This window comes from Leptonychotes weddellii, chromosome 14 (genome assembly GCF_054177405.1).
Source record: "Leptonychotes weddellii isolate Sample4059 chromosome 14, ASM5417740v2, whole genome shotgun sequence".
NCBI classification, from domain to species: Eukaryota; Metazoa; Chordata; class Mammalia; order Carnivora; family Phocidae; genus Leptonychotes; species Leptonychotes weddellii.
This window is the reverse complement of record NC_138382.1, coordinates 67,897,028-67,917,284: the sequence shown is the minus strand read 5'-3', so window position 1 is coordinate 67,917,284 and position 20,257 is coordinate 67,897,028. Positions and strand designations below refer to the sequence as shown.

General features: G+C 36.9%; 1 protein-coding gene across 1 annotated transcript in view; it reads left to right on the top strand.

Moving 5' to 3' along the window:
• Window positions 1–20,257, top strand: part of MEGF9 (multiple EGF like domains 9) — an 86,087-nt gene that overhangs the window by 24,576 nt on the left and 41,254 nt on the right. The window contains exon 2 of the mRNA XM_006747707.3: window positions 17,643–17,844. Coding sequence (XP_006747770.2) covers window positions 17,643–17,844 — 202 coding nt within the window. The remainder of the gene's footprint in view (window positions 1–17,642; window positions 17,845–20,257) is intronic.

The window sequence follows — 20,257 nt, the reverse complement described above, 5'->3', positions numbered from 1 at the left end:
TTTTTTTTTTTTTAAAGATTTTATTTATTTATCTGAGAGAGAATGGGAGACAGAAAGCATGAGAGGGGGAGGATCAGAGGGAGAAGCAGACTCCCCGCCGAGCAGGGAGCCCAATGCGGGACTCGATCCCGGGACTCCAGGATCATGACCTGAGCCGAAGGCAGTTGCTTAACCAACTGAGCCACCCAGGCGCCCAATAAATAAATCTTAAAAAAAAAATAAAATGTAGATCTGATAATGTCATTCTATCTTGTGTAAAATTCTTCCATGGCTACTCAAATGCCTTGACCTGTCACTACTCTGGCCTCCTATTCTATGCTCATGCCACAATGAATTTTTCGCAAGTCTCTGTGGTACTATGCTCTGTCTTAACGTCTAGGTCATTACATGTGCTACCACCTTGAATTTGGGATATTCTTCCCCTTTACTCCTAGCTTGGCTAAACCTCCTCCACATTCTTTGTGTGCCTATTTAGATTTCTTCCTTTGGAAAGTCTTAATTAGGTGTTTTCCCAGTGCAAACACACATACCATGTTTTCCCATAACATTGTGTGCATATTTCCATTTTACTACTTATCACACTATATAGCTCCTTTGTTTTTCTCTCTGCTATAAGACTGTAAGCTGTATGAGGTCAGGGACATAGCTTTCTTCTACATTGCTGTATCTCTGGCATCTAGAAATTATATTCCCCATTTCTGGTACCATACTAATTTGTTGAATGAGTGAATTAATCATTATGTGCCTTGCTGAGAATCTTCTCTCTAGCAACCTCAGAGAAGAATTAGGGTTTTCTCTTTTCATGTTCTTGGTATTTTTCTTCCCATCATTTAGTCCTATTCATTCATTCATTCATTCATTTTTTTTTCAGTGATTAGATTTTTTCTTTCTTTCTTTCTTTCTTTCTTTCTTTCTTTCTTTCTTTCTTTCTTTCATATAATATATTATTTGTTTCAGGGGTACGGGTCTGTGATTCATCAGTCTTACACAATTCACAATGCTCACCATAGCACATACCCTCCCCAATGTCCATCACCATTCATTTATTTTTTAGAGAGGCGGCAGGGGGTGGGGGCTGCACAGTGGCAGTGGGGAGGGACAGAGGAAAAGGGGGAGAAAGAATCTTAAGAAGTCTCCATGCCCTTAAGAAGGCTCCATGCCCAGCATGATCCCATGACCCTGAGATCATGACCTGAGCTGAAATCAAGAGTGGGACACAACCGACTGAACCACCCTGGTGCCCCACATTCATTTATTTATTCATTCAATTACTCAACAGAACATTGCTTTGAACTTTTTAAACCTCCTAACCTTGCCCAGAAGCATGTGTAAAGAACATGTAAAAGGAAAACTAATGTATATACTTACCATACGCTTCCTTTGTCCATTCTACCTAAAACTATATTCCCCAATACAGATGCCTACAGTTTCTCTTCCTCTCCCATGTTTCCCTTCCTTACATTGGTTTTTCTCCTTACCATTTAACTACCTTTTAACATACTAGATATTTAACTTGTTTGTATGTCTCCCTCCTGGTAAGATATAAGGTCATGAGGGCATGAATTTTGGTCTTTTTTATTTACTGCTGTATCCCCAGCACCTGATACAATATTTGGCACATGGTAAGCCAATAATATGTTTTCTGAGTGAATGAATAAATTCATGCCCATGGACGTGCATTTTTTTCTTTTTTACCCTTTCAATGCATCTGATGCAGTCCTGCTTACAGTACTGTGCTATTTGTTTTCTTTCTTTCATTTCTTGACTTTACATTTAGTCCCATTTTGAGGCCATAGTTTTAGCTGTCCAGGCAAAGATTCTATTTGTCCATTTTATTGCCTTAGGTAACCATCACTCCACTTACATCTGACCTCTCTATCTCCTAACCTAGTATCTGAAGCCCAAGAGCCATGTCTCTGTGTGTTGGGAAAGGGTGAGGATGCATTCAGGGATAAGTCAGATGTAAAACCTGTTCTTCCAAAACCTAGATAGGACAAGTAGATAAATAACCATAGTACGAGGTTGAGTAGGATAATATTTATTACTGAGAAATGTTAATTAATGGGGAGAAACTATGTTTCATAAAAATTATGAAATATATCAAGCTTTCAGAAAAGCTTATAGAAAGTGAACACCCTCTGTATACCTACCTCTCAGCTTTATAATATCTGAGTTCTCTCCCACATTCACTTTGGATTTTTTTTTCATCTTGAAATAAAATGCTAGATATGATTAAAGCCTCAAGTGTTCCTCCTTTGTCCCATTTTCTTCCTTCCCTATTCAGATGTAACCACTATTCTGAATGTGGCCCTATGCATTTGAGAAAGCTTATACACACACGCATACATAGACACACAAATATAGTGTTGTTTCAATGTTTTAAATTTTGCATAATGGCATCTTATGCTTTTCTCACTCAGCATTTTTTTGAGATTTATCTTTGTTGGTTCACGTAACTCTGAATGACTGAGTTGTTGTGTAGTTGTCCACTCTGTGAATGTACCACAACGTATTCATTTTCTTGTTGGTAGGCACTTCAGATAATGATACAGTGGACCTCCTTGCACATGTCTCTTTCTTCACATATGGGAGAGTTTCTCTAGGGCAGTGCTCCTCAATTAATGTGCATAGAAATCACCTGAGTACATTGTTAGAATGTAAATTCTGATTCAGTTGGTCTGAGGCGGGCCTGAGAATCTGCATTTCTCTTAAGTTCTCAGGTAATGCAGATTCACGGACACACACTGAGTTCCTAGGCACTACTAGGTTGTAACACATCATTATCTTTCTGGATATTGCCACGTTGTTCTGTGAAGACCTTATACAAGTTTATATTTCCATCAGGACTGTATGAGAGATTTGGTTGTTCCAGGAATAGCTTCTTTTAGATGACCACCTATATTTAATCTGTAATCATTCTCTCCTTAAAATTAGATAGATTTTTGGGAAGGGAAACATTAAAAAATCAAGCAAAATTACTTCAGTAGATAGCTTACTTTCAGCATTTCTTAGTAATTGGTCTAAATTACATATATATTTTTTAATTAAAATATTTTATAAAAATTCACCTTTCTTCAAACCATCATTCCATTTATCATTGTCAACCCAAATGGGGCTCTGACTCTGGAACAAACTAACAGATTGCTGAAAGGGAAGGAGAACTGTGTGTCAGGCCCTGTGCTACATTGTTTCATCCCCACAGTTGTCCATGCTCACAGCTAAGAGGTAGAGCCAATGTTTGTGGTCTGGCCTGTCTGGCTTCAAAGCTTATATGGAAAATTACTTTACTACTCTTAGCTTTGGTTATCTGTAAAAACGGGGTAGATCAGACAATCAAATTCCTAAGTCCCAGCAATTAAAATTTCCTAGCTCCTTTGGTAAAGTAAGAAATGCACACAAACAGGCTGTATGATAATAGCTTCTATTTTTTTTTTACTATGAATAAAAGATATGTAAAATTTATCATTATATAAGTATACAGTTCACATTGCACATTGTGTAAGTGTTGAGTATATTTACATTGTTGTGAAACAGATCTCCAGAACTTTTTTGCAAATTTGAAACTCAGTATCGATTAAATAGAACTCCCCTTACTTCTTTCTACTTCCTAATCTCTGGTAAGTACCATTCTGCTCTCTGTTTTTCTAGATTTGACTACTTTAGATGCCTTATATAAGTGGAATCATGTAGTTTTTTTGTTTTGTTTTGTTTTTTGTTTTTTTGTGACTGGCTGATTTCATTTAACATAATGACCTGGAGGTTCATCCATGTTGTAACATGTGACAGGATACCCTCACTTTTTTTTTTTAATATATATTTTTTAAGATTTTATTTATTTTTTGACAGAGGGATTGACAGCGAGAGAGGGAGAAGCAGGCTTCCCGCAGAGCAGGGAGCCTGATGCGGGGCTCGATCCCAGGACCCTGGGATCATGACCTGAGCCGAAGGCAGACACTTAACGACTGAGCCACCCAGGCACCCCTACCCTCGCTTTTTAAGGCTGAATAATATTCCATTGTATGTATATCCCACATTTTGTTTATCCATTCATCCATCAATGGACCTTTAGGTTGCTTCCACATGTTGGCTGTTATGAATAATGCCCTGAACAGGGGGGTACAAATGTGTCTTCAAGGCTCTGCTTTCAATTCTTTTGGATATATACCCAGAAGTGGGATGACTGGATCATATGGTAGTTACATTTCTATAGGAAACTCTATACTGTTTCCCATGGTGATTGCACCATTTTACAATCCTGCCAACAGTGTGGTGAAAGCTTTTAAAGGTACAGAAGGTAGTGAATGGGATGCCTGAAATCAGAAGTGAAGGACAAATAGGTAAATTCCACTAGAGTGGAGGTAAATTTCACTTAGCCTGTTTCTCTTAGATATTTTGGCTAATGTTGTTTGTTTCTCCAAGACTATTACTTTAGAAGTAGAGGAGGGAATCACATTATTTCTTTTTCGATTTATTATTAACCGCTGGTCCCTGAGAACTTCTGAGATTGTTAACTTTCATTAGTGCTTTGGCAATGATTAGGGGAAGTTTGAGGGTTGTGTTTTGTATTGTTTGCGAACTTAACATCTTGGTGCTTCCAAATTCTCATTAAAAAAAATAAAAGTCCTCCCGATCTATTTTAGCATTGACCATTTCAGTTTTCTTTTGAATATCCTATGAGAGAGAGAGTGTGTGTGTGTGTATGTGTGTGTGTAAAAGGGGTGTGATTAAGTTCCTCTAACAGCCTGTACAAGAGCAGGAGTGAGCTGTGGAGTTGGAAAAGGGGTTTCTCCTCTTTCATGCCCTTAAGATTTTTGAATCTGAAGTGTTACCCAAATGCTTAGTCATGATGATAAAGCAAAGAACTTCACAGCTTGCAGTGTAGAACATGTTTATACTGTGTAAGTGTTTGATAATAGTGGAGAGTGGCAGGAGAGTGGGAAGAATTTGTCAACATGTTTTGAGGAGTAAGAGGATTAGATAAGGCATACAAAGTAAGATAGCCCACTTCCAGTTCCAAAAGAAAAAGTACTTCTTTTAAGTGTCCTTTGGAATAACTCAAGGCTCCGCTATTTCACTTGGCTCTTAACTCCAAATCCATTAAACTTTAGCACTGCAGACAACTGCAGACAGGTATATTTTCTGCCTTGCAGTGTTTATTTAAAAGGCAAATAGATTTAATTTTACTGTACGACATACGGACAGGTATCTGTATGTTCTCAGAGCAGTCTTTACTAGTGACACTGCCCAATTTTAGATGTTCCTGTTGGACAGCTGCAGTTGATTATCAATAAATCTCCCACCTCCAGTCTTCTCCCCTCTGGTCCCCTCTTCACACTGCTGCTAAAGGTAATCTAATCTCAGTTGGACATCGGTGGCCTTCTGACTTTGGGGAAATTCCTTACTTTCTCTGCGCCTCCATTTCCTTCTTTTATCCCCTGTATCACCTGACCTACCTTATAGATAGGTCCTTTGAATGTTTTAAATGTTTGTGCATATAAAGTACATAAAACAGTGCCTGGCATGGAATAAGTCAACACATAAGTAAGCACTAAGTAGTGGAGTGCAGATCATTACTGTTGTCATTATTGTTGTTGTTATTTTTGTTTATGTTGTTGTTTTTACTTCTGAAGCCCACCTCTGGCCACATCATTACTCTGCTCAAGAATTTTCCGTATTTCCCTTTTGCATATAGCAAACTTTTAGGTACATCAGAATCACTTTTGAAGCTTGTAAAAAAATCCATATTCCTGAGACCCTCCCCCCCAACCCGAGATTTCTATTCAATAGGTGTAGGATGGGACCCAGGAATCAGAGTTTCACTGTGCCCCCCCGGTGATTCTGAAGCAGGTGGTCCTGATTTGGAGAATTGTTCCATGCAGGATAAAGTGCCCAAGTATACCTTTCTAATATGTATTTTCTTCTCCTAGTCCTCCCTGTCAGTCTTTGTTGCAACCATAGTAAGTAGATTTTCTCTCTACTTACTTGTCCCTATATACCCCATGTATTTTCCCAAGATGGTATGGCATTTGATTTGTAATCAAATACATATTTATTTCTAATAATCCACAAACCATCCATTTAATAATATGTTTAAAAATTGGCTGGGATAGATGTTAAACTGTAATATGTGGGACCAACCTCCTTTTATTGGAAATTAGGAACAATTTCTAGGTTAAATCACTGGGTGCCTTAGGACAGTATTTTTTTTTTTTAAAGATTTTATTTATTTATTTGACAAAGAGAGACACAGTGAGAGAGGGAGCACAAGCAGGGGGAGTGGGAGAGGGAGAAGCAGGCTCCTGGCTGAGCAGGGAGCCCAATGTGGGGCTCTATCCCAGGACCCCGGGATCATGACCTGAGCCGAAGGCAGCCGCTTAACAACTGAACCACCCAGGCGCCCTGGTTAGGACAGTATTTTTAAGTTGACCTTTTCTTTTGCTCTCTCTGCACTCCTTTCCCCAAACTAATTTTCCAGGTATTACAATGAGCAAATAGCGCTAGCCTTTAAGTTGCTCAGCTGTGCTCTGTAAATAGATACACTAAGGCAAATCTAATCCCAACCTCAGAAGCTACTGGCAGCACTTGAAATTGAAGCTCTCCTCTTTTTCTTAGACTTTCTGTTCTATTGCTACAAAATTAAGGCATTAATGACATTATTTAGGGTAATTTGAGTACATTCAGAGATCTCTGATGGTCCCTGTTCTCAATTCTTGCAATCTGTAGTGACATCTAAGGATGCTACTTTGCTAAAAAGATTGCTTATAATAAAAATGTAGGGTGGGGAAAGAGAAGGCCCTATCCTAGGTGTTTTCTTTGCCTTGTCTCCTGTAATTCTTAGAACATCCTCATAAGTTAGGTATTATTATCCCAATTTTATAAAAAACCTTTACAAAGAGGGCATGAGTTTTAAAATCATAAACAATGCTTTCAGTATTTGAATCTAGGTCCCTTGACCTCATAGACTGCTCTCTTTCTCTTATAGCCTGGAGCCAGATTTTAAGTTGCACAGATTCAATTTCTGTATTTGCTCCTTCCTCCTCCCCACCTCCCCTTAAACTGAAGGATATTGTGAGCATTTTGTAAATAAAGAAGTTCATATAAATTCAAAGTTTGATAGAGTAGCTATTCTTTCAAGCCATATAGGTGGTATTTAGTCAGTTCTTGCAGTACATTCTCAATTTGGTAATAGCCAGAAAGAAAAAAATGTCCTTCCAAAAAGTAAGCAATAACTTTTACGAAATGGCAAAACTGGTTTTTGAAAAGAAGCCTTGAAAAATGCAAGCAAATAGGAAAATGGTGGCACAAAAAACTTTTTTTGGCCTATGTTCAAGTAGCAGTTTTGTTGTTCAGCATAGTCTGTATCCAGAATTTAGAGAGATACTGGAGATACTAATTAGGAGTATTATTTTAGCTACGAGACTGTATTTAAATAAAATAACTGGTCCCAAATATTAAATCATGGGTGTGTGTTTTTGGCTCTGAACAATATATTAAGACTCAGGGACCAAAAGCAAATGCAAGGTGTTCTAAGTCTCCCGTTGAGAATTATTTTTGTAGCTTGACCAGCTGTTTCCCCCCATCCTACTGTTTGCTAATCATTTGACTTGATGTCACCTGCTTACAAAGAAAATAGACTAAAAAAAAAAAAACAAAACCCACCCAACTGTATTTAACAGCAGTAGGTAGAATTTTAATTTCTTTTTCTTGTTTTTCCCTTTCCCTCCTTCCCTTTTTTTAAAGGAAGAAAGCTCTGTGGTGAAGTGGAATGAGGAAGAGCACTAGAATAAGAGAAACCTGGGTCTGAATGCTGTCTCACCACATACAGTAACTGTGTGGTCTTGGGCAGTGACTTCACTTCTCTAAGTTCTGATTTCCCTATTTACAAACACCCCTTGCAAGGTTGTTGTGAAGTGTTCATTCAAGTGAAATGTGTGACTGATAAAGGCTGAGACATTGTAGGTAATAGTAAGTGGTAATTACATTTATTACAATTAATAATAAGGCTGACCTAGGGATTAAGATAATCAGTTGTGTGAAACACTTTGCTCTATTTTACCAACAAATTGTTGTGGTTGAGGAAACTCAGAATTATATCTATTGATAGCCAGGGAAGATATGACCTTCAGTGGAAGACCTCCGTGTAATTTAAAATAGAAGTCTTACTCAAAAGAATCAAGGCAAAAACATTAGAAATAATGAGAGTTCATCAAAATGACTATGTATATATCTCCAAAAAAAACTGAAGTTAATAAGTATTTCTAGCTAATACTAATTAGAGGAGATAATGGGAAAAAAATCACACTAATCACCACTGCCACAAATGATACAAAGTTTAGGAATAATCGCATCAAGATATGTATGCAACTCATATAAATATGTTTTTAAATTATGAAATTTTGCTGAGAGATAGAGAGAAAGACAATAAGTGGAGAGGCATACCTGTGCTCACAGGTAGAAAAATGGAATATTATAAAGCTACCAGTTCCTGATACACTAACTTTTAGAATAAGTGGAATTAATGGGAAAACTACAATAGGATCTTTTTTGGAGGAAATGTGGCTGTAGAGTTCAGCTGGAAACATAAATAACTATCAACAACTAAAAGAAAATGTAAAGAAAGGTAATCCATTAGTGAAACATGTTATAAAGCTGCAGTTATTAAAACTTTTTTTTTTTTAGCATACTGGTAAAAGAATAGACAGATCAAGTTAATAAATCAGAAACAGATTCTGATGTGAAAAAATATATTAGCATACCATATAAAAAGGACCACAGTTTTTTAAATGATTCAACAGTTGACGTTTAGGTAGTTTTCAGTTTTGGGTGATTATGAATACAACTGCTATAAGCATTCACTGATGCTTACCTGTGAACATAAGTTTTCATTTCTCTTGGGTAAATACCTAGGATTAAAATTGCTAGGTCATATAGTAGGTGTAAATTTAAGTTTATAAGAAATGGCCAGATTGTTTTCTAAGCATTCCTATTAGTAACATGGAAGAGTTCTAGTTGCTCAGCACTATTATCAGCACTGGGTACTGCCAGTTTTTAAAAATTCAGTCATTCTATTACATATGTACTAGTATGTCATTATGGTTTCAATTTGCATTTTCCTAATAAAAGATGTTGAGCATCTTTTCAAGTCTTTATTTGTTATATATACGCCTTCTTTGGTGAAGTATCTGTTCAGACCTTTTCCCCATTTTAAAATTGTGGTTTTTTTACTGTTAAGTTTTGAGAGTTCTTTGTATATTCTTGACACAATTCCTTTGACAGAAATGTGATTTGCAAATATTCTCCCAGTTGGTGACTGTGTTTTCATTCTCTTAGTAGTTTTATAAAGAGCAAAAGTTTTAAATTTTAATAAAGTCCAACTTATAAATTTTCATTTTATGGATTTTGCTTTTGGTGTTGTATCTAAAAGTTCTTTGCTCACTCCGGGGTCAATCACATTTTCTCCTATGTTTTCTTCTAGAGGTATTGTAGTTTTACATTTTACATTTGGGGCTATGATCTATTTTGAGTTAATTTTTGAACAAGGTGTGAGGTTAGGTCAAAGTTCAGCTTTTTGCTGAGGGACAACCCAACTGTTCCAACACCACTTATTGAAAAAATGATCCTTTCCCCTTGAATTTCTTTTGCACCTTGTCAAAAATTAGTTGATGATATTTATGCGGGTCTATTCCTGGGCTGTTTTGTTCCATTGACCTTTGTGTCTTTTCTTTCACCAATAACACATTGTCTTGATTATTATAGCTATAAAATAAGTCTTGAAATGAGTTATTGAAAGTCTTCCAACTTTATTCTTCTTTGGCTGTTCAAGTTTCTTTACTTTTTAAAATTTATTTTCGAGTCAGTTTGTGAATACCTACCAAAAAATCCTGATGAGATTTTGACTGGGGTTCACTGAATCTATAGATTTAATTGTTATGCTGTGTCTCTCCACTTATTTAGGTCTTTTTTTGTGTTTTTTTTTTCTTCAGTGTCTTATAGTTTTTAGCATAAAGATCATGTATATATTATGTTAGCTTTATCCCTAAGTATTTCATATGGATAGATGACAAGAATTACCCATATTTTATAGATCGAGACACTGAAACTCAGAGCAGTTAGACTTATTGAAGGTCACAGAGCTGGTTAATTAGCAGCAAATTCTGGTTGTAAGACGTCCTGGGTCTGTCTAGTGTTTTTTGTACTTGTTTTGATAGTCAGAAGTTTCTCATAGTGAAAAGACATGGATTTTGGAGTTCTTCAGTTTGGGTTGCAATCTGTTTTCCAGTACTGGTTGGTTGTGTGATTGTTTCATTTCTCTCAGACTTATGTTCCTTCAAGTCACCTACCTCACAGGATTGTGGTGAAGACTGAGGGATGTGTACATGTGAAGTTTTTAGTGTGATGTTGGATATACATGTCAATAAGCAGTCATATCATCTTGGTTATTAGTAGTAGTGAAAGCTGGTTGTTACAACCTTTCCCAGAACTTGTCATTTTGTCTCAGTAATTGGATGAATTGTCTTTGAATTGTGGAACGCTGTCAGTGAGCCAAGGACCAAGCACTGACAACATGGTCCTTAAGTATGAGGCAGAAAATTTTCTATAAAACCTATGTTGTTGTTACCCACTTTTTTCCCCTACCATAAAGTAGAAGAAATGTTTTGTGACAATGAATTATGACTGGGAATTTTAATGGATACATTTTTATTTTAAAAGGTAAAGCTTAAAGCTTTTCTTTAAAAGTAGTGGCTTTAAAACTTTCCACATTTCTGTGAAATCTGGTTTAATGCAAGAAACTCATCAGCTTTAATATTGAGTTTCCCAGTTTTGCAAAGATTTGTAACCCTACCCTGGCATAACATAAATGTGAAATGTAACTTGAGTATCAGTGTTATGCTAGAGTAAGATCTTTTATAAAAATAAAAATTATGTTGGGGCCCCTGGGTGGCTCAGTCGTTAAGCGTCTGCCTTCGGCTCAGGTCATGATCCCGGGGTCCTGGGATCGAGCCCCACATCGGGCTCCCTGCTCGGCCAGGAGCCTGCTTCTCCCTCTCCCACTCCCCCTGCTTGTGTTCCCTCTCTAGCTGTCTCTCTCTCTCTGTCAAATAAATAAAATAAAATCTTTAAAAAAAAATAAAATAAAAAAATAAAAATTCTGTTGATAATTCCTTTTCTCTAGAATGAGGCCTTTCCAGGATTCCTTTACTCTAAACCTACAAAGATGGAATATGAGCCTGATAAAAAGTACATTTTGAAATAAATAAACTGTATGCTTAGGAAATCAGGCCTGTAGTCAAGACAATATTATTATTTGTTGTTGTTTTGTATTCTTTATTTATTTATTTATTTTATTTTTTTAAATTTATTTATTCATGAAAGTCAGAGAGAGAGAGAGAGGCAGAGGCAGAGGGAGAGAAGCAGGCTCCCCGCCCAGCAGGGAGCCCGATGCGGGACTCGATCCCAGGACCCTGGGATCATGACCCGAGCCGAAGGCAGATGCCCAACCATCTGAGCCACCCAGGCACCCCGTTGTTTTGTATTCTTTTGATGTATAGGCAGAGGTTTGAATTAAGTATTCCTACTTTTGATTTTGACAACTATTTTTCTCTTTCTTTTCAATTTGAATATCAGGACAGATGTTATTTTTGTAGATATTATCCTAGGTTTGTGGAAAAGACAGACTGGGTAGGTTCAAAGTCATTATACTTACAGGTATTTCCCGAGTGTTTGTTTAAATAGAGTAGGGTTTTTAATGACGAATCTCAAAGGAAAAGAAACAGTTGTGTATGAAAAAGGGATGGGAATCCTATACATCTTTATCTTATTTTTCCCTCTTCTCCTTCATTTTACACAGGAGCAATTATAACCAAAGACTTAAGTTGGAGCCAAAGGAAAAAAGATGCTACTTCTTTTAGTTAAATAACATTTTCTTTATTTATTTTATTATTTATTTATTTTTTTAAGAGAGATAAAGAGCACATGCATGTGTGGGAACTGGGGTGGAGGTGGAGGGAAGGGACAGACAGAAAGGGAGGGAGAGAATCTCAAGCAGGCTACACCGTAGCTCAGTGCAGATCCTGATGCTGGGCTCAATCTCACGACCCTGAGATCACAACTTGAGCCAAAATTGAGAGTCGGATGCTTAACTGACTGAGCCACCCAGGTGCCCCAGTTAAATAGCATTTTAAACCCTAAAATGTTCCACAGCTGTTTGTGCAGTAATCAATTGAAACATTCATCAATTCTTGCTATCTTAATTGTAACATTAGCTTTGCAAAAGACTTCAATTATTAGTTGGGTCCCATGTGACTTTAGTGTCACAATCCAGCTAATGTAGTTGCTTGTGGGACACCAAGGCTTCCTTCTTGCAAAATCTAAGAACGTAGTCCAAAAAAAAAAAAAAAAAGAACAGAGTCTAGTAAAACCTCATTGCTTTAAAAAATTGTTTTTGTTTTTTAAAATTTATATCCAGTAAAATTTACTCATATGGTATTCAGTTCTATTGATGTTTTAAATTTTGGTTATAAGATTAAGTGCTGAGCCTTGATACATTTTAAATACATGTCTTCTAGCTTTTGCTACTTTGACACTGAACAGAAGACACATAAGTAAATATTACAGTACATTTTGTATGTCTTCTGAATATGCAGAAGAATGAAAAGTTTTGGAATAGCCTAGAGCAGTTTTTAAAAAATGTTCTTAATAGATAATTTTTTTATTCTTTCAATATCTGAAGATATTGAAAGCAAAAATGAAATTATTGTTGAAGGAATCAAAAGGAGTTGGAAATTGAGTTTTGCAAAGGTATTTCCGCAATTTTGCAAGAGGCTATAGGTAGAATTTCAGGCTATATTCCTGAATCAGATTCCTGTGAGTGCTCTGTGTTAGTTATATTTACAAGTATTTTCCCAGTCTCTATGCATAAATGCAATACTTGTTTTGTAATCAATTTAGTTCAGCAACAGTGTTCTTATCAATTAACATTTTTTTGTTCTATGACATTTGCATCATGAATTGCCTGGGGACAAAATTTTTTTCATTTACTTATTCAGATCTTTCATTTACTGCTTTTACAGTTCTTATTTATCTGCAAAAGGCTAACACACTATTGTACCAAATTGCTTGAGTCTCCAGACATCATAGTTAATTACAGCACTCAGAAAGGACTTCAAAAGAGACAGAGAGACAGAGGGCACATTAATTGGGACATAGTATCACAATATTTTTCTAAAAACTACCATCAAAGTAGCTGCAGGTACCAAAACACATTAAAATTCTCTAGAAGATATGATGGACTTTTTACTGTGCAGTGACATGAGATTGTTAAAAGCTGGATGCAGAAAGAAGACTACCAGGTGTATGAGAAAAGGTCTTTAGTATGTGCAGGGAGACAATCTCTTACCAGTATAAGTGTTTGTGCACAAAGGGGTTGGGGGAGCTTATGGGACTTCTAAACAAAGTTACTCTATATTTATTTTTCATTGCTGAGATTGTTCATCTCCTGGCCCTTGGTAAGGATTGTTTGAAAAAGTTCAGTATTTGATTTAAATGCAATGATTATTTTGGATACTTTTACTACAAAATCTTCACGTACATTCAAGTTCTCAGAGAAAAATGCCAAGTTATTGTCTCTTCTCTGGGCCTTTATATTTCTATTTTCAAGTAGTCTGGCACCAGATTTTAGTTTCTTATTCTTCCTTAGGGTTCAATTCATTGCTCTTCAAAGTATTTCATTGCTCTTCAGAAGTCAAACAAAAAGAAAAAATATTGCTAAAGATTGCCATCTCTTTGCTAACATTTATGTTACTTTTCTCTAATTATTTCTCTGTAGAGCTTTCCCAAGAATCACAGGGCATTGAAAGAAAACCCACAGCTCAAATGATGGAGAATTTACTTCATATGTACTCTTAGGCAGCCACATGAGATTTTTGGCATTTCATTCAGACTTGTCCATAATTAGTTTTTTGTGTCCTCTTCATATTGTTTCATTCCCATTAACATCCATACTAGTAACTTACCATTAGTCATGTCCCTGACTCCTTTGTGCTGCTTTGCTAAGATTCTGCCTCATTAAAAAGTCAGCACTTTGTCTCTTTTCTTGGCTATAGATCCTTCCTACTCCTATCAACTGAAATTCCTTTCTTCTTCTTCTTCTTCATATTGCCAGCCTGCTAGTAAATTGCATTGTTTCTGCATTAACTCCTGTCTGGTTCTATATGAATGTCAAGAACTGTGAAGGCTCTGAGTTTTTACTCTACTTACAAGGTAACAAGTTATCCTAACACAATTTATTGGATATTCATAGTGCTTTACATTTATTACTGTTGCTCATACTATTCATTTAAGTTGGGTCATTTCATTTGAGGTCAGTCACTGGGATAGGGCCTCAGATTCCGAGCTCCAAACAGAAAAGATGCACATGTTCCCTGGCATTTTGTATGCTTTGCTTTAACTTCCTTTCCCTTGGTTAATTTGGAGAGGAATGTTAATGTGATAGTACATTTTGTCTTCATAAATCAACCCCCTTCTTGGCACGAGGGTTGTCGCTCTTGCTGAAATATTTGCCATATATTCCACTACTACTAGAATGATTAATACAAGGGGCATATAATCAATAAATGCTCTTTTCATCCTCCCTAAAACCACATCCTTAACCCTTCTGTTTTCATCATTGTATTTGTAGGCACCCATATTGGTAATATATGAAGCCCAGATTACATATTATACCCCTTATTTTCTTCCTAGATAACCTACAACTTGGATTTCTGAATGTCGGGACACTAACTCTATTTCCTAAACATTGTCAAAAACTGCCATGGTAATAAATCCAATCCCACGCTTTCTTGTCCACAGGGTATAACAAAGCTGTGGCCTATGAACTGACATCTGAATTGTTGCTGTGTTATTTTATCTGGTATCTCTTTCTTCCAGCTATACTTCTCACAGTACTCCAAACTACCTCCAGTGTTGGGGCTGAGTGTAATTGGTACTGTATTATGCCCTGTTTACAGACAAGAAAAGGAAGGCACAAGAGGGTAGTTCTCTAAGGTCATAAAGTTAGTGATGAGAGAGCTGGATTTCAGCCTATAGCCATCTGCCTCTATCGTCTATACTCATAACTGCTTCACTTTCCTGCCTCTTCAACTTATTGGCATATGAGAGTTATAGGTAATAGATGTTGTTACAGATTCATACTAGGGTAATAGAATTAGAGTTTGTGGAGGAGTAAGTTTCAGCCGACTCTTGAAATAGGGAATAGGTTTGAATATGTAGAGAGTAGAGAGCATTTCAAGGAGGACAAAATGAGCAAAGGTCCAAAGATGAGACTAAAAAGAATATGTTCAGAGGATATGGAAGAGATTGACTTGGCTCTAGAGAAGTAATAAATAGCTAATGAAATTGATTTGTACTCAAGTTTATCCATTAGAACTTTATTGGAAAAAAAACAGTTTTTTCCTCAAAGTTTTTAGATTAATTATGTTATTTTATTTTTTAAAAAGATCTTATTTATTTATTTGACACAGAGAGAGAGACAGCTAGAGAGGGAACACAAGCAGGGGGAGTGGGAGAGGGAGAAGCAGGCTCCTGGCTGAGCAGGGAGCCCGATGCGGGGCTTGATCCGAGGACCCTGGGATCATGACCTGAGCCGAAGGCAGATGCTTAACGACAGAGACACCCAGGCGCCACTAATTAAGTTATTTTAAAAAAAATACTTATTGATTGGGAATACTGATTCGGGTTTCAGATGGAAGTACATTTGTAAGGAAATAATAGAATAAAATAGTCTTAGACTTTTTTCTTAATCTGTTCATTTTTCTTGAGCTAGTTCTGTCCACACCAGCATAATTTGGTTAGTTTAACTTGTGATGAAATTGGTCCAGCAGGAGGAATTGGATGTATGTTGAAATTCTGCCAGATTTGGAAGAAAAATGTTATTTTAAGCATTCTGGTCATTTTTGGTGGAGTGTAGGTTTTACCATGAAGTTGTCATTGGCAACTTTTCAGACCACTAAACATGGCTTCCTTATTTACAAAAACCACAAACACACACACACACACACACAGCAAACACTACAAATAATGTGAAAACAAGTAACTCCGTCAAACAGATGTCATGCTTACATAGCCTAGTAAAAATAAGAAAGTTGACTGAGATGGGAAGCTGATACCTTTTCTAAGTTTGGTGAATGAAGAAATCTTGAATTCTTCTTTGAGATTTGTAACTAATTTACCACGCATGCTTGAATTATGCATAAAGTAAATCACTCACCAATATATGTATATTCATTCATTTGATCTATTTACAAATTAGAATAGATGGAAAGATCAGGGAGATAAGCTGACCCCAAAGGTTAGGAACTGAAGAAGTGTGGGAGGTATGGATTGGTATGGGTGCGGCCAAGTGGGAATTTCTCTGTGGAATCCTTTGCTTTGATTTGTGTGAATGAGCAACTTGTGATGACATTAGGAATTTTAATTCACTTTTCCAGACTAGAGAAGCAAATGCCTTTATAACATTCTATTTAAGACCCTGGATTTGCAGTTATTCAGTAACTTTTAAAAAAATCATCAAAAATGACATTAAGGATTATTTTTTCCAAGCTAAATTTTTATCAATGTAATGTCATTTCATATAGTGCCTCACCTACTCAGAAGTTTAATTTGTACTAGATTTTGGGGGGACTTGTTAAACCTAGGTTTGTAGCTATTTTGGAATTGGGGCTATTCCTAAACTGTGTACAAGGTTTTACTTCATCTGCAGTTGACTTTACTTGTTTTTTAAATGCTCGCAAAGTCCTCTGTTGGTACTGTGTCAAACCATTGTTGAAAATACTTTCTTGATAAAATGAGTGTAAACAATAGCAAAAACCAAATTCGAGCTGACCTTTAAATACATCTACATTTAAAGGCTAAAGCCAAGGACTTCTAAATATTTTCATCCAAAGAACTCTTTGAAATGTAGCTAAAGGAAAGTTTATTTTCTAAATCTTAAAACTTAGGAAAAAGATTCAAACTGTGATTGGTTTTAGCCCACTGATCAGGATGACTGTGGCCACTTTCTCATCTAGGATTTATTGTTCATCCTTTCCTTACCTTAAAGTTTCAACTCTCCATGAATTCTTTCCTGGGAAGAACATATTAGCTTATGATTCCAGCTCCAGCACAATTTTGGCTGACCTGTATAAATGACCACAGTAAACCATTTGAGCCTTAGGCTTTTGCTGCTGTACAATGAGACTCTTCATTATTTAACATGTTGCCATTTCCAGCATGTGCTCTCAGTGCCATGTAGGTAAGCACATGCCTTTGAGGTCTCCAGTCCAGCAAAACTGAGTAGTATACAGGGTTCCTCACCCCCCATATTAGAGTGTAGGGTAGGAGGGCTAGAAGATAAGGAGTACTGGCAAGGACATTGAGAATGTTAGCTTTATAATTATGAGTGACGTATAGTTTTACATACTTGACTGCCTATATTTCCCATCTTAAATAAACGGGTCAGCAAGTGAATTTGAACCAGAATTCATTTTTTTTTCCCATCCTTACAAAATTGTCATGAACATTTATTAGGAAAAATAAAATAGCATTCATTTAACTAAGAAAGCATTAAATCTTAGTTACTAATGTCTCTTCCCTTCTTCCCTTTATAGATGATGCATGTAACTGCTCTGTGGCAGGAAGCCTGGACGTGAATCGCTGCAACCAGACCACAAGGCAGTGTGAGTGCTGGCCACCTTATCAAGGGCTCCGTTGTGACACCTGCAGGGATAGCTTTTACCTGAATCACACTTCTGGGCTCTGTCTGCCGTGTGACTGTAGTCCACACGGAGCCCTCAGCGCGCTCTGCAGCAGGTAAGCAGCAGTGGGTGGAGGTGATGCTATTTTATCAAGAAAAAGAAAAGGCTCTTGCTCTCAAGGACCAGAGTGGTTTAAATAAAGGGGGATGAGGGGGCATAGATTCATAAAATATTTCATACACTTTTATTTCCTCACTTTGTATATTTAATATCAAAATTAAAAAGCATCTAATTTACTGATCTAGTTCTTCAAAAGGACCTGGGTCACCAATTTTGCTTTGTGATAATTTCTCTAAATTTCATGGAAAAAAATTATTGAGAAAGCAGTCTCCTTTCTGGAAGTGATAACTTCCTGGCATTTCCAGGGGAAACGTTCTTATTATGTTTATTCACATACCATTGGATTTTCAGGAAACTTACTCTTTGCTTTATTTTTTCTCTTATCCAAATGCCAGAACTGTTTCTTTGCACATCTAAGGCTTAAAGTTGGTAATATCCTAATTTCTCCAACTAGTGGGGAAAAGACTGGTTTTACCAGCACATTTTGGGGGACCAAAACTTGATTAAGTAGGAATTATCTGGAAATTAAAATATTATGTTATTTGGAGGCAACTTAATGTAGTAGAACAGTGTCCCACCATCTGAGGATATGCCTTCTATTACACTGAAAGTAATTGTTCTTTGACCTTGTATGAGGCACCTAGCTTTTTGTGAAACCTAAATCAAAAAGCTGAAGAGACAGTGTTATGTAATGAAAAGAACATAAGCTTTACAATCAGCCTAACCTGGGTATAGATCCAAGATCTGTTTCCACTTAGGAGCTTTGTGCTTTCAGCAAGTTATTTCATTTTTCTGAGCCTCAGTTTCTTCTCAAGGTTGTTGTGAAGGTTAAGTGGATAGATGCGCGTAAAATGCCTAGCACACATCACACAATACATTCTGGGTTGTTTTAATTTCAAAGGAATACTGTTGGCTTAAATGAGGGAATAGTTTTAAAGAACTTTTAGCTCCTTGGCAGAAGTTTCTTTATACTCAGCTGTAGTTATCTTGGATGCTTTATAAATCATACTGTACACATGATATGCAATATTGTATCATATTATACCTCTATTAAAAATATGGATGTGAACTGGATTAACAAGTTTATAATTTGGGGCATCTAGGTGACTCAATCGGTTAAGCGTCTGCCTTTAGCTCAGGTCATGATCCCCGGGTCCTGGAATGGAGTCCCGCATCAGGCTCCCTGCTCAGTGGGGAGTCTGCTTCTCCCTCTCCCTCTGTCCTTCACCACTGCTCATGCTCTCTCCCTCTCTAGCTTTTGCTCTCTCTCAAATAAATAAATCTTAAAAAAGAAAGAGAAGTTTATAATTTCAAATGCAACAATAATCAATGCTTATGATGGTATTGGTATTTTAAAATAGTTATTTGTTTTAATCTTTGAAACTCTTTTTATGTGGGTTTTTAAATCACAAGGATACTAAGTGGCGGAGAAAGAATTCTCAGTTAGGATTCCAAGCCCAGTGTCCCTATCACCATGTCATGCAGCTTCTATAATGAGAAAACTGATAATCATTCTATTATTTGAGGTTGAGAATATAGTAGTTGCTTATCATTGCTCCCTTTGCTCCCTAAAAACATGCCCGCACAAGTCATCCTTAGAAGGTTCAACTTTCTTACCATTTTAAAAGATGAGATTTGGATAAGTTTGTTCATTCTAATATCTAATGGCATGACTACTACTTCCTTTAGAATGAGATTGTGCAAAAACGTTTTTCCCTGAGCACTTTGGAGAGATAAAACAGTGTTTACTTCTAGGCCAAACTGCTTTGTTAGAGGAGAAAGAAATAAGGGGAGCATTGAGAGAGAGTTTTAAAAGCTGGAGAGGAGGGAAAAACAGTAATTCTAAAATTCATGTAATACCTTACTGTTTCCATTGATCTTTTACAAATTCTTTCTTTTTTTTTTTTTAAAGATTTTATTTATTTTATTTGAGAGAGAGAGAATGAGAGAGAGCAAGCTCATGAGAGGGGGGAGGGTTAGAGGGAGAAGCAGACTCCCCGCCGGGCAGGGAGCCCGATGCGGGACTTGATCCCGGGACTCCAGGATCATGACCTGAGCTGAAGGCAGTCGCTCAACCAACTGAGCCACCCAGGCGCCCCACAAATTATTTCTTTTTTAAAAAAGATTTATTTATTTAATTTAGAGACACAGAGAGAGGTGACATGTGAGTGGGGGGAGCGGCAGAGGGAAAGAATCTTTAAGCAGACTCTCTGCTGAGCGCGGAGCCCAAAAAGGGGCTCCATCGATCCCAAGACCCATGAGATCGTAACTGAGCTGAAACCAAGAGTCAGATCCTTAAGCTACTGAGCCACCCAGGTGGCCCTATAAATTATTCCTGATTCTGCCCCCCCCCCGACAGTTAGTGCCATTAAGTGATGTAGGCTAAACACTGTTCTGAAAATGGGTCG